Source organism: Macrobrachium rosenbergii, chromosome 24 (assembly GCF_040412425.1).
Source record: "Macrobrachium rosenbergii isolate ZJJX-2024 chromosome 24, ASM4041242v1, whole genome shotgun sequence".
Classification (NCBI taxonomy): Eukaryota; Metazoa; Arthropoda; class Malacostraca; order Decapoda; family Palaemonidae; genus Macrobrachium; species Macrobrachium rosenbergii.
In genome coordinates, this window is record NC_089764.1 from 13851528 (window position 1) to 13866922 (window position 15395).

General features: G+C 41.1%; 1 protein-coding gene and 1 long non-coding RNA gene across 2 annotated transcripts in view; one reads left to right on the forward strand and one right to left on the reverse strand.

Annotated features, from left to right (window-relative positions):
* The window catches only part of LOC136851879 (uncharacterized), a 164465-nt gene extending 151976 nt beyond the window's left edge, over positions 1-12489 (forward strand). The window contains exon 4 of the long non-coding RNA XR_010856986.1: positions 12011-12489. This is a non-coding gene — a long non-coding RNA (uncharacterized lncRNA). The remainder of the gene's footprint in view (positions 1-12010) is intronic.
* The window catches only part of LOC136851878 (probable phospholipid-transporting ATPase IIB), a 351307-nt gene that overhangs the window by 10285 nt on the left and 325627 nt on the right, over positions 1-15395 (reverse strand). The window contains exons 20-21 of the mRNA XM_067126209.1: positions 648-814; positions 233-433 (exon numbers count right to left, since the gene is read on the reverse strand). Of these exons, the coding sequence (XP_066982310.1) occupies positions 233-433; positions 648-814 (368 nt within the window). The remainder of the gene's footprint in view (positions 1-232; positions 434-647; positions 815-15395) is intronic.

A 15395-nucleotide genomic window follows, 5' to 3' on the forward strand; every position in this document is an offset into this window, starting at 1 on the left:
TACCTATATTTAATGTAATCCACAATCAGTATTTTTCGCAAACCAAATACTGTTTTTGAATTGTTTATTTTGTTTTGATGGGGTACTGTACTTTTAGAAATATGAACAACACAATAATTTTACAATAATAAGATGGCAACTGTTCAATTGAAACAAATGAGCTAGGTTTTCTAATAATATTAATAATAGATCTTAAAACACCAGAAAATAAAAAAAATTCATAATTGCTTACCGAAATAATGCATAAAAATTATTGACAAAGCATAGAACCCAAGTGAGAGGAAATGAGCTACTATCATCAAGGGATGCCACGTTCGTACAGTTAGGCCCACCATGAGAAGCTCTGTTAAAATCAGCGAAGTGAAGCTGATGCTTACAACATGTATGAGCTCATCTTCAAAGAGCAACATAGCTCCATACATAAGAACGCCACCTGAAAACAATTAAACCTTTTCAACTGAATACATAAAGAAAACTGAATATGGCCACCTCATAACTCATTTCATGCCTAACAAAGCAGGCTGTGGATTGAAAATCTTATCACTAAATGATAAAAGTTTCTGTATGTTTGAATAAAACTTGTGCTCATCTTCATTACTACTGCGATCTAATGTAGCAAAGCAAAAAGGTAGTACTGTATACTTTACCTTGATATATACTTATTAACACCCATATGAAAAATGTTTTATAAGAGAGTGATCTTCCTTTTGTGAGATCCTTATATAGTTCCGGATAAGTAAGAGCAATATTTGGAGAAACATCACGGTCCAAGACAAGAGAAAATACCGGGAAGTTTGTGTAGACTGTCGCGTACCTAAGTGGTAAGACAAGGCATATTATTTATCACTTTTAAAAGATACATAAATGATGCACTTTAGAGAAAAACAACTGCTTTTATACCAACCTAATACTTTAATACTTTCAAGTGCAAATCGTTTTAAATCAGCATAAGAGGGTACACAGAGCTGCCCACAAATAGTGCAAGTACAAACTCCTCTAACCTGTCCTACTCAGTTATCCTTGCACTCACAAAGAGACAATCCTACAGCTAATTAGCTCCATCAGGGAGTTATGCTTCCAAAATGCCTTGAGTGGCATACCATTGATGAGACAGAAATCAATGCAGGTGGGGCCCAAGGAGACACCGTGCCTACAGCAGCACTGCTTTCTGTCTTATTTTCATACATTCTTTTTGGCTTATCAGCTGCTGTCCAAAAATAATTCAATTTTACACTGCACAAATTTTAGTTCTCATTTAAGACCAAAACTTTTGGAAAAGTCTTACTGGAATCTAGATGATTCAGAGGTCTCAATAAACTACAGTTCTTTATAATATGACATTTTTATGATAAAATAGTTTTATATTATTTTATATATACTTACCGAGTAACTACATAGTTATTAGTTTCTAACTATCGCGGCAGCTTAAATTTGAAATTCACGGTAGCATTCTATTGTTTTGGTATAGGTAACTGGACACCGCCCACTTTGGGGGAAGGATTCCTATCCTTCCCCGAAAGTGGGAGGGCTCAAATCATGTATTTACTTGGTAAGTATGGTGAACAATACAAGGGAAGGCAATGATTCCTTGACGTTGCAAACAGTTCTATCGACAGCTTTCCCCACCGTTTCCACAGGTCAGTGCACACCTGCGGATTCAGTGTCCATTCCATAGGTAGGACGTGTTTGTAACGTCCACTAGGATGTTTAATTTTCCCTGGATAAATCTTGTGGCAATCTTGGTGTGATTGTCCTGAGCCCAGAGGAGGAGATCCTTGCCTGCTTCATAAAGGGAGGAGTGGGTCCCTCCCTGGTTCTTTATGTACGCTAGAGAAGTCGTATTGTCCAAATGGACAATGATGGTGCTGTTGAAAGTCACTGTTGTAAAATGCTGAAGGGCCAAGTGAATTGCCTTCAGCTCCTTCACACTGATATTTCTCTCGGCTTGGGACCACCTCCCTGATACTTCCAGATCCTCCAGAAGAGCCCCCCAACCCAGATTCAATGCAACTGAGTATAAGGTGAGGTTGGGGCTCTGAGGATGCAGTGACATCCCTTCTGAAAACCCTTCCACGAGCCACCACCTAAGGTCCTCTTTGATCTTGGGTGTGATTGGGAAAACAAATGAGCCTGGAAGGGTCTTCCTGTGCCAATTGGCCTTTAGGAGGAGTTGTAACACTCTCATATGGAAGTCTCCCTAAAGGCAAGAACTTCTCTATGGATGAGAGAGTGCCCAGCAGACTCATCCATTCATTGGCTGAGCATGGGAGAGAGAGGAAGGTTCAAAGTGTTCGGAAGCAGGATTGGACTCTTTTGTCGGACAGAAAAGCTCGAAAACTCAGAGATTTGATCTTCATTCCCAAATAGAGAATCAACTGAGTCGGGACTAGCTCTGAGAATTGTCTAAGTTGACTAAGACCCAACTCTTGGGCCTGGAGAAGTGTCTTCTGAGGGTTCTCCGTGCATCTTGTTCTTGAGGGGAAGTGCAGGAGCCAATCATCTAGACATAGACAAATGTTGATCCCCATGAAATGGAGCCACTTCGCTAGGGGGGAGAGAACCCGGGTAAAAACTTGAGAAGCTGTAAAGAGGCCGAAGCACAGAGCCCGAAATTGGAAGTCTCTGCCCTGGCACAAAAACCTTATATATTTCCTGGAGTCCAGATGTACTGGTACAAGGAAGTATGCGTCCTGCATGTCTATAGTCGTCATCCAATCCCCCTGGTGGATGGAAGACAGGACTGAATAGTCGTTTTCCATCTTGAATTTTGTAGTTTGGATAAAGAAATTCAGAGTGCTGACGTTCAGGACAGGTCTCCAACCTCCCAATGATTTGGGGACAACAAATAGGCAGTTGTAAAACCCCTTCACGCTTACATCTTTGACCACCTCTACAGCTCTCTTCCTGAGCAGGGACGAGATTTCTTGTGACAGGGTCAAAACCTCTCCGAGCCTATGGAGTAGGCTGTCAAGTTGATGAGAGAGGACACTAAGGGAGGTTTCTCCTGAACAGGATGGACATTTCTTTCTATAGAGGATGAATAAATTTGTTTTTTAGCATTTAACGCATTTTCCCAGAGATGAATTTTGTTTTTATTTAGAGAGAGAGAGAGAAGAGAGAGAGAGAGAGAGAGAGAGAGAGAGAGTAATTGTCGTTAGTGAGTGCTTCGGTTGTTGGAAGAGGGATGAGGTCATTAGGTTGTTTACGGTGCTGTCTGTCTGTGCAAATGTCGAGGGAGTTTTTTTCAGTTTTGAGAGAGTCTTGAGCCGAGTTCTGTGCAAGGCGGACATTGATGGTAGATTATTGTATGTTCCGTGAGTCGAAAGTGTTTTCTGTTGGATGTTATTGTTGTCTGTGCATGTGTCTCTTTCTTTGCTGCTTTTTTTTTTTGGTTGGAAGTCTGTTTTCCGGTTTTGTTTGTGTAATTTTGTCTACTGTGTTGGCGACCGTGGACACCCTCAACCATCTCCCAGCAACCATAGTGATATTGTATATGTTCGGTGTATCTGTGTTGTGTATTGTTTTTTGTGTTTTAAAATCCCGCCACATTTCTTGCCATTTGCTCCAAAAGTGTAGAAGTCTGGCTCCCCCTGGAACACGGAGGACAGGCTCCTCAATTGAGAGAGGAGGGCTTGACTGTCGTTTTCTTGGTTGGTCTAACTGACTGAATGTTCGTCAGAAGGCGGGGCTTGAACCTAGCCCTACTGCCTCGAAAGGGCTGCTGCTGCAGCGAGGAGACTGTCCTAGATGCAAAAGAGACTGTCAGAACACACCCTGTCTCCTTAGGACACTTGGAAGACTGCGCCAGCAGATCCTGTGTGGATTTCTTTTGCAACTCCACTGCTATGTGCTCTACAGGGGCAATGGGAAACAGACTACAGTGGTCTAAGGGCACAAAAAGGAAGGCTGACCTCTGGGAGGGAGTGACTCCTTTTGTGGTGAAAGAGCACCACTGCTCTCTCTTCTCGAGCACTCCCACTGCAAATAAGGCAGCCAGCTCCTGGGAACTATCCTGAATTGCCTTGTCTGCACAGGAGAGAACTCCAAACCAATCTGCAGAGAAATTACCCTGAAGGGTGGCGCAGTCCTCAATTTTCTTCGCTAGGGAACCCATGGTCCAGTCTAGGAAGTTGAAGATTTCTAACACTTTAAAAACGTCTCTCACCTAGTGGTCCAGTTCCGATGAAGTGAATAAAATCTTGGTTGAGGAGAATGCTGATCTACGTGCCGAGTCATCAGGCTGGAGAAGTTCCCTTGGGAGGAGGCAGAACTCCCAAAGAAGGAGCTTCCCCAATGACATATGACAAATACCTCCTTTTCAACAGGTGAGGAGGGGCACAAAATACAGTTCTGCCTAGATCTCTCTCTCTGTCAGCCAATTCTCAATACCTGACAGGTCTTTCTTCCATGAGGAAGCTTACTAGTACCATCTTAGGCAGTCTGGAGGATTCTGCACATGAATGCCGAACTCAGAGACAACGGGGTCACTGGGGAAAAGAAAGTCGGATAACAGAACAGGAAGTACTTTAAGAGAGAAGCATAGGCTAAAGAAGGCTGTTCCTGTTCAGTGTCCTATTCTTCAGGCGAAATATAAGTGCCTAAGTCTGTAGGCTCCCGAATCGCTGTCGGCTTGCAGTAGATCTAGAATACTGTCCAGGCAATGCTGGATGGGTTCCAATGAATGATCCTGAACAGTATGCAAAAGCTTCGCGCCCGACTGTTGTACAGAATGTAAGAACTGCTAATCCGAGTTCCTGGTGCCAAGGCAGTCAAGAAGACTGCCTTTCCTAGCATATGAGTTGTAGTTGTATTGGGTTCATGAACTGAGGGGATGACAGGAGTCTAAGAACCTAATTCAGGGACCAGATAATGGGAAACCTCAGGAGCTGGCCTTTGCAATGTTAGACTGGAGAACAGAATTAACAATTTCTATTTAAGAATAAATTCCACAAACCATAAATTTGGGTTCCACAAATGATGCTTTGTATGCCATTGTCATTGCAATAGGGCGTTCACCCCAAAGGATAATAAAACGAAACCTGTTTTAACAGATTTCAACCGGGCTCTCAGTGTGGAGATAATCTAACCACATTTTCCATACAGATTGGTATGCTGGATAGATGAAGTCAGTACAGGTAGTGCTCGTTAATGATTCGACTTATGAGTTTACGATGGAGTTAGCAATTAATACCGGTACGAAATATTTAGAAAATATTTCGAAATTTCGATACACTACAGTTGCCGGAGAATCAAGCAAGAAAGACCAACTTACAATAGACCAACTTCTTTTTCTTCTCTTTATTCCATCTTCTAGTTAAAAAGTAAGAGAATGATAAAAGTATTGTTAATAACCTTATACTCTTAAAAATGTTGCATAAACAACCGAACGAAACTGTTGTTTTGCTAATAACCAATCGGACAACAACTGTTTTGCTTGTATTTCAACCATCGATGCGATTAAACAATTATCGTCAGTTATGTTAAAAATGATGTTAAGTACTGGTATGTTTTACACTACCCTTATCCGCTTTGGAGAAAAGATCGCAAGGAAATATACTGCTACAGTAAATTTAAGCTGCAAGTTGTAGTTGAGAAAAGAATGTTCAACTAATGACTATAAATTATCGTTGTTGGCAACATGGATGAAACTCGACAGCAAATAAAATTGGAAAGTATATCAATCAAAACTACTGGACATGAAAGAACACATATTACTGCTGTTTTCACCGATAAAAGATAAATGGCTCAGTAGTATGATGATGAAATCAAAGAAAATAGGAATAGGACACAAAACGGCCAGCCGCCAACGTCATCTATTAACGAAAAAATGGCTAAATTAATTTCACAATGAGACATATTTAAGTTATATTTCAACTTAAAAACACTTCATATAACGAAAAATATATGTGTCCCTTATAAATAAAGTATCTAGAGATTCATTTATGCTAACTAGAAGCAAGAAATGCCCTCTGAACCAAGTTAAATGCGGCGAAGTAGACCGCGTGATCGATTCCCAAACCAAAACATTTATGATCGGAATTTATAATGCAAAAGCAATATTAGAATATATACAATTGGATACAGTGTAGTAAAGCATAACTTTTTAAAAGATCCATGGAAAAGATGCACTTTCGTTATTTTGATGTTTGAATAATACGGTGTAATTATGTGAAAATAGAATACAGTATAAAGTAGGCTAGGCTACCATATATGATATACGAAAGTGCAGGCTGGGCCTTGTTTGTTATTCAATTTCTCTTTATACTGACTTATCATGTCAATCTGCATTGAACCTGCAGAATTAGCTGACACTAATAACTACTCCATATATGTATAAAGTATACTGTGTAGTGTAGGCTAGGCTACCATATATGTATAGATGGTACTGGTGTAGGCTGGAGGCCATAATGAACACACCACGATTTTTCAACAAGCGATGGTTTTGGAACAATCGAAGTGCCAGTAGTTTTTGCACTAGCCAATGTTAGGCAAATAACATTCATGGTAGACTTGATTTAAAATTCTATGTGAAGGTTGGTGGCTCAGAAACTGTGGCTCCACTTCCCCTTTTTTGTCTGGGTTAAACAACAGACGGGAATGATTTGTTGGAGAAACAAGGAGCCAATGAATGCTCAGCCAATTTAGGGACAGGTACTAAGAAGGAAAAAGCTAGTAGATTGTTCAAAGCTCGAAAATCTGGGACAATGAAGGAAAAAGGTATATCGTCCTCCATTTGTTCCATTCTTGCAGGAATGCATCCCTTGCTACTGCCTGACTGTCCAGGTTCAGAGACACATACACTGGAAGTTGATGGTTCTCACATGTGGTAAACCAGTCCACTTCCAGATTGTGAAACATTTTAGCAATTACTGACTTGAGAGGAGCTCAGCACAAGCCTAATCCCTTGATATAAGACATTGGGTCATGTTGTCTAAAGCCAACAAAATGTGGGTCCCTTTGGAGGTTTAGATTTCCTGAGATGGTAAGACTGCCAACAGCACCAGGAAGCTGGTATGACACGCCCTCAGAACAGGTAAACCATCTTCCCCTAACTGAAAATCCTCCCAATGGCCTCCCAACTTGTCAAGGCATCCATATGTATTATCACTTGTATGAACAGTGGAACCAGGTTGGCCTGTTTGCCTGAGACCTCTTCTAGGTCCATGGACAGAGTATCTTCCCAATCTCAGATGAAGGCGATCACAAAGCCTTTACTGGCATGTGAGGCCAGACTCTGTTTAAATCCTACAGTCACAATCTCAGGATCAGATCTACCATGGACCCAAACTGTAACAGGCCCAGACATTGTTCCAACTGTCATCTGGAAAGCTGGGCTGTGCAAGGAATCTTCTAGATCATTCCTTATGCTGCTTTGACTGCTGTTGGGAAGAGACAGCTGGCTGCAAAGAGTAGCCCAACAAAGTCCCAGCCTCAAAGAAAGTCTGCTGGATGTAAGGTGGGACTTGTTCCTATTAAGAAACCTTCTGACTGGAGTCTGTCAACTACCACTCTCAAGTTTTGTCAGCACTTTTCTCTGGTGGCTCCCCAGATTAGCCAATCATCTAGGTAACTCCCATAAAATAAGTACAGTATTTATATATAAAAATTTATGCAAAAAGATGTTTGTTTAAATTTGACGGATCAAGGATCACACTTCATTTGGAGGAAGGCTTCTTGGGGACGCAAAGAGTGGTGGCAAATAAAGCTGTCTTTCTCTATGGCCTCCTTTTAAAGGGGTCCGGTTTTTGAAAGCTCTTTAATAGGTGGAGCCTAGCATAAAGTTCAGCCATTGCTTTTCTGAGATTTTTCTCATAGGGGTCCCAAATTGCTGGGTAGCTATGTCCAATGTGAGCTTTTTCCTCTTATAAGGAAGGACAAATGTTGCTCATTCCTGTGTAGCACTATCAAATACTGGGATAGTGGAAAAAATGGCTTTATTTCTGCCATAAGCTCTCATTTCCCAGTCATCACAAAATTCTGAAATTCTATCTTTACATGACTGATTGTTTCAGAAGTGAAGAGACAGTAGGCTGATGTCTCCCAGAGAAGTTACTGGTTTTGTAAAATTGCTGTTGTACTATATTTTCCAGTAAACACGAGAGAGGTTGCTTTTATATGGCTTTCATTGCTATATTACTAGACAGTTTCTGAATTCCTTTTGAAGGAGGGATCAAGCACCATTCAGTATTGGGAAAGGCTGCTCTGTCCCAAGTTCCAAAATTCTGTATGCTCAATATCAATCAGTTTTCCTTTCATTAATGATGTATAATGAGGTATTTTCCATTTGATGAAAAGATTCACATTGAGGTGTCTCGCCAAGGGTTATCAGTATCATTCTCAGGGACAGATATTGGTGCCTGTACAACATTCTGATTTGATGTTTCATTGTCCGACCTGGTCTCAAGTGTTACCAGTCAGAGTTCTGGGAGTGAGTAGGCTGTCTCTTGTTATCCATTCTGATTTCAACAGGATCTAGATAGTTGCTTCAACTTCCTTTTGGGCTTAGGTTTTTATTACCCTGTTCCCATGACCCAAGATTTTTGGTGAGAAACCTATCCCTGCCAGAGCAGACTGTGCAGCCTGTCAATCCTCTAATTTAAAGGAGGAGAAATTTTTACATGTCACAGCCAATTCCATATCCAGGACAGACCTGAATTCCTCTTGGGAGTCATGGATAGTGTCTCTGTGCTGATGTTCAGTAGTGAGTGAGTCCTCAAAGGAGTTACACTCTCATGCGGTCATCTTGATAATGTTCACAATTTCCTCCCAGAATTCTGAAAGGTACTGTGAGAAGAATTTTTCCCTAGGAAGCCTGCATGAACTGATGAGCCAAGGCAGTCGTACCACCACTGCCTGGCAGTATAGAAAGTACAGCAAGCTGAATTTCCTATTGGGGAAGCCTGCATGAACTGATGAGTCAAGGCAGTTGTATCATCACTGCCTGGCAGTATAGAAAGTACAGCATGCAGAATTTCCTATCAGAGAAGCCTGCACAAACTGACTGAGCCAAGGCAGTCGTATCACCACAGCCTGGCAGTACAGAAAGTACAGCATGCAGAATTTCCTATCAGGGAAGCCTGCATGAACTGATGAACGGAAGGCAGTCGTATCATCACTGCCTGGCAGTATACAAAGTACAGCAAGTGGAATTTTCAATCAGGGAAACCTGCATGAACTGATTGAGTCAAGGCAGTCATATCATCACTGCCTGGCAGTATATAAAGTACACCAAACAGAATTTTCCTATCAGGAAGCCTACATGAACTGATTGAGCCAAGACAGTTGTATCACCATCACCTGGGAGTACAGAAGTCCAGGGTAAATCACTACCCCTAAGGTATAGACACTCCAGATGGGAATTGGGTGGACCATATCAGGAAAGCTTCATCATCTGAAGTACCTGTCTCATGTAAGGCAGAAGACTCTTCCCTGGATCATCCGGATTCAGAGGGGAAATTTAAGTAACTATATCCACTTCATGTCAGGTGTCAGTGACCTCTCTCCCGAAGGAAAGACTCTTCGTCTCCATCGGAGGAGTTGAAGTGGGAGTTCCTAGAATCCACTGCTTTTGGAGTACTGCCCCAAATGTGGATTCTGCTGGAACAATGGACAGTAGCCACCTTCTTCCTTGCTCCTACTGAAACTTATAACTCATACAGACAGTAGCTCTTTGTTGGGTGAGTCGGTAGAGCTGTGGACTGGCACTTGCTAGCCTAGAGTTCGATTCCCCAGCCGGCTGGTGAAGAGTTAGAGGAATTTATTTCTGGTGATATGAAATTGCGTTTCGCTATAATGTGGTTCAGATTCCACAATAAGCTGTAGGTCCCAATTGGTTCTTAGCCAAGTAATATAAGTCTAATCCTTGGCCAGCCCTAGGAGAGCTGGTAATCAGCTCAGTGGTCTGGTAAAAACTAAGGTATATTTAACTTCTTCATACAGACAGCTTAAAAATTAACTCTGTCATCATTTAAACTTGCCTGCCAAAAGCATGTGGCATATTTCACACATGTCCAGCCACCAACCAAGTTCTCCTGTATTCCTCCAGGGGTGGCTCATGGCAGGTCTTTATTCCTGATACCCATAGGGTTTGGCAATACAAAGAACATGAAACAACAAACCAACCAATATATGTATTATTCTTTATGGTTTGATAGTTATGAGCCACATGTGAAAAGCAGACTGAGCAATTCGCTGTGGCGCAAGTGATGTGTAGGTCCTGTATAAAAGTAGCCCAGTAGTGATAAAAGGAACAAGTTTTTAATAAAAGTATCTAGTGTTAGCTACCTCTATCACTGTACAGACCACTAACACTTTAAATTAATCCAGGCCTACATGGCCACAAGTACATGTCCATAGTATGATGTAAGGAAACATGATCAGTGAGTCATATCCATAAAATAGTGGTAATGTATTAAAATATTAATTCACAATTACTAAAATAACAGTCTTAAAGGATTTACTCACAAAGATTTCTTAATTCAATTAAGACAAAACTAAATGGATATCCATACTGTATTTTCTACACATTTCATAACCTTTGATCACCCAGTCTGCTGTATTTCCAAGCACCAGGTAAAGGTTATGTAGCATCAATATCTCCGAGGTTTTAAATTGTTTGGCAAAGCTCACCATTACGAAAATACTTTGTGTTCCTCACGAAAAAAAGACAAGCGTGTACAACAATTTTCTCAACACCTGTGACATTGATATCAGCAGAGAGTAACACCTGTTGGAAGCAGATCTGCATGAATGTATTCCTTTAACATTGAAAGGACCCCAATAAATTAAGGATAACTGGGAACTGTCAATATCTCAAATCATTTAGTTTGATTATAAAATACTATAAAGGCAATACTGGCCTTTAGTAAACATCAAGGCTCTTAAAGTCAAGCACGATTGGGAACTATGATCACATCAATGTTTCGTAAACTAGAAGTTAGGCTAATCCTATTTACCCTTTCAGTAACTTCAAATTATGTATCAATATTAAAAACCAGCACAGCAAAAAAGTTAAGTATACCTTAGTTTAACTGAGACCATTGAGCTGATTAACAGCTCTCTTAGGGCTGGCCCAAAGGATTAGATTTATTTTACGTGGCTAAGAACCAATTGGTTACCTAGGAATGGGACCTACAGCTTATTGTGAATCTCAACCACATTATACCGAAAATGAATTTCTATCACCAGAAATAAATTCTTCTTATTCTTCATTGGCCGGTGGAGATTCGAATACGGGCCAGCAGAGTGCTAGCTGAGAACAGAACCCACCCACCAATGAGGAACTAACAGTGCGGCAATTGCAGAGTAACCTAGTGATCTACCCTAACTTCTCACCTTGCAAGAGGCATACTGGCTCCCAATTAAACAAATATAAGCTTACCCGTTAAAATTTTAAGGAACTAAAACTTTTCAATGGGTCTTAAAACTAAAGTACTTGGCTTGGCTGGTGTTATGATGAGTGACAAAATGCATAGCTGAACACATGACTTCTGGAGCACAACCTGGGGACCAGTGAACTCTTGGACAGACCAGTGTAATGAAGATGGTCTACACTATGCTGTTGTCACATCTGATAGTTAGACATGAGTGAGAGCCGAAATTAGTCGTTGTAGGACAGAGATAGAGCCCTCCTGTCCCGAGTCCTTTATATTCTATCACTGTACCAACAAGCACTATTCTGGCCAAGACCAACTATAAGAGAATTCTTGTAATTGGTTGGTCTGTCAAGCCCTGGGGGGATCATGTAACTCCTTCGAGGATGAATAGCAGCTACGCTATCAAAATAGGTATTTGGGCCAAGCAGCCAAACTGGACACAAGTAAACTCAAAAGTTTGTTAAAGGCTTAATTAGCCAATAAGGTCAGAACTATCATATATTTTCTTGTTCAAGCCACACCAGACAGGGATCTCTGGGTGCCTTAGGGCATCAACCCAGTATAAACCTAGATTTCAGATATTTTTTCTGATAAGCTAATGAGTCAACTCTAATTGCTCTTGTATTTCATTACAGATAAAAGAGCAGCCATCTGCAGGGCCACAGTAGGAGCACACCACATCAGCATCCTGTAAGTCAATTTGATTCAACTGATGATATCAATGATCAACCATCGATAGTTGCATGGCAGCATCAACCACATTAACAATCACATACTGTAGAAATTATTTATTATTATGAAATTTTATGTCTAATTCCTTTGCATATTTGCTCTGACACCTAGAATCCTGCAATATGATTGATACCTGTATCTCCACAATTAGCTAGCTGCATAAATAAATTACTATTTTGATGTATAATAAGACTTCTGGGAACTACAGTATTTAACGTCTTAAAATCATAACGAAGACTGACTTTCAATTCCATCGTGTGTGCTCTTTACTACAATTAATCCAAATTAAACCAAAGCAATTTTGTACATGTACATTTCCCTAACCCCTTAACAATTTTAATTTTACTATTCTATTTTCCACTACACCTTGTGTTTGTGCCTATACAACATGAACTCCATTATTTTTACATCAGCTTTGGTTGAGAGAGAATACTTGAAGTAAAATCCAGTTTTACAAATTTTTCTCCTCCTATATACCTCTGCTCTATCACACAGACCCTCCTGAGGAGACTTTTTTCTAACAAGGACTGGCATTTGGTGTTGATAAGTCACTTTGCAAAAGCAGTTCATTTTGGTGCTTTTATAAATGATGGTAAATCTCAGCTTAATGGACCTAACTTACCAGATATTTGTACTTACTGGCTACATTATCATTAGGTACATTTTAAAATACATCTCCTGTACTGAATGTTATATAAAGAGTAAAGGTTAAAGGTTAGTTGAGGTTAGGAACAAGATACCTAGAAAATATTCAAAATGCAGGCCATAATATATGGTCTTTGTTACTAACAAATTTTGTTACTTATTAGAAAGCCAAACCCCTTCAGTCGAGGTGCTACTGTATTTTCATAGTTTCAAATAAGCTTTAGGGCTATTATTATTATAATTATTAATATTAATTATTATTATTATTAATAATAAAAAGGATGGCTGTATTATGCGAATTTATCTTATTATTATTATTATTAATATTAATAATAAAAGGATGGCTGTATTATGCGAATTTATCTCATATATTGCCTTTTCTATCTTCCTTATGATTAACCGGGCTCAGCGATGTTAGTCAGCAACTGGCGATATTCATGTTGGAAAAGGATAGTGTGCAGGATGTGCGGGAAGTCTTTTATTAAAATAGCCAATCAGAAATCGTTCGTCATCTGGATTCAGGTTCTGTTTCAGGTACCGCGTCAACATGTTTCGACCAGCTTGTTGGTCACCCTCTGGACGTGGTTAAAGAAGATCTGAAGAGAAAAGGTGCTCGGATTGATATTTATAGGGGCGCTCTTGATCGGTGCTGAATTATGATTGGCTGCACAGGGCAGGTAATCTCTGGCGGAGCCTTCTCTCCCAAGCTGATGTTCGGGTTTTAAGTCTTGCGTCGCGGCGGCATTGTAGTGCTGGGGATGAATGGGAGAATTTCGATCCTCAGATGCCGAATTTTGATTCCGCTCGTTCGCTATGGGGTCGCTCAGTGCAGGTCTCTGGCGGCCGTGGGGAGGAGAAAGGTTTCCTGTGTAATGTTGAGGGTTGGTTTCTCCTTCCCAATGTGCAATCCTTCCAAGAGGTGCAGGCAGCAGTGGTCGGTAGTTCGGTCAATTATTTCGATGTTCGTGATTATGTCTTTTCTTGCTATTCTCTGGTTATGGACGGTCCTGGCATGGTTAAAAGATGGCCCCCTCTTGGGCGTAGCAGGAAATCCTCTTGGAGAAACGCATGGTGGTCACATCGATGTAAGAACCGAGGCATCCTCGGACGGGGCATGAGTACCGGTATACCACGTTGGTTTTCTTCAAGGGGTCCTGCTGAGGGGGCTGGATTGTTACGCGTTACCAGGCTGCTCATCTTTTGCTCTTGTAATAAATAACCAGATGAATGTTCTTGTTGGAGTCAACGCGACTGACATTATTCTCGATGATGTTTTTGAGGGTGCGTTCGTCTTCTTTTATATTTATGGTGAAATTGTCCTTTATATGCATTCAGGGGCATCGGGGCAAGGTTCCTGAAGGTACTTATCGATGTTACGCCTTGATAGACTCTTCTATATTCCGGTTTGGGTGTCCTTTGTCGATTTGAGGGTCTGGGCTACACATTCTATTTCTCCGTGTGTCGTTCCAGGAGGAGCAGTGTGAGAGGGCCCTCCTGACATAGGCGCTGATGGTGGAGCGCTTATACCTCTCAGGGCACTCGCTCCACATGGAGAAATAGAATGTGTAGCCCAGGACTTTGTTGTGACAATGGACACCCAAACTGGAATACAGAAAAGTCTATCAAGGCCTCTAACATCGATAACTGGTACCATCAGAAACCTTGCCCCGATGCCCTGAACGCATAGAGCCCAAGCTTCTATAAAGGACAATTTCACCATAAATATAAAGAAAACGAACGCACTCTTCAAAAACATCATCGAGAATAATGTCAGCCCCGTTGACTCCAACAAGAATATTCATCTGGTTATTTATTACAAGAGCAAAAAGACGAGCACCCTGGTAATCCATAATAAGCCAGCCCCCCCTCAGCAGGACCCCTTGAAGAAAACCAACGTGGTATACCAGTACTCATGCCCCGTCCGAGGATGCCTCGGTTCTTACATCGGTATGACCACCATGCATTTCTCCAAGAGGGTTTCCTGCCATGCCCAAGAGAGGGGCCATCTTTAACCATGCCAGGACCGCTCCATAACAAGAGAATAGCAAGAAAAGACATAATCACAACATTGAAATAATTGACCGAACTACCCACCACCGCCACCTGCACCTCTTGGAAGCATTGCACATTGGGAAGGAGAAACTCATATACTAATCACTGAGTACACTGAGTACTCTCTCTTCTTAACTTTATCCCTAAAAGAGATCAAATCCAAAAAAGATTTTGACAAAGGAAAAATCTATTTCTGGGGGAAGACCTGTGTCACCCAGTGAAATGGTTCCAATAGCACTCATTTCTATAGGTATAACTATTGCTAAATATACCAGAGAAAAAAGCTATCCATAATGCCGGGGTTACTACCCCCGGATCGCTCACCATAACAGTGTCGGTATGCACTAGGGGTGAGTGGACTCCACTATCACGAATTTAATACAGATGGGAACATTCAAGTGAAGTGGCTCTACTGAAGGAAGTTTCTTTCTGTACAGTAATTCAAACTTCCACTTGTGCCTTGAGGAATTACATGGCTTCTTCAGTCAACTGGCAGAAGAGGAAAAGTACCTGGAAAAATCAAAATATAATTACCTATACAGTATATGAAAAAGTAAATGCACACAGTAATGGCGGCAGAACATGTACAAA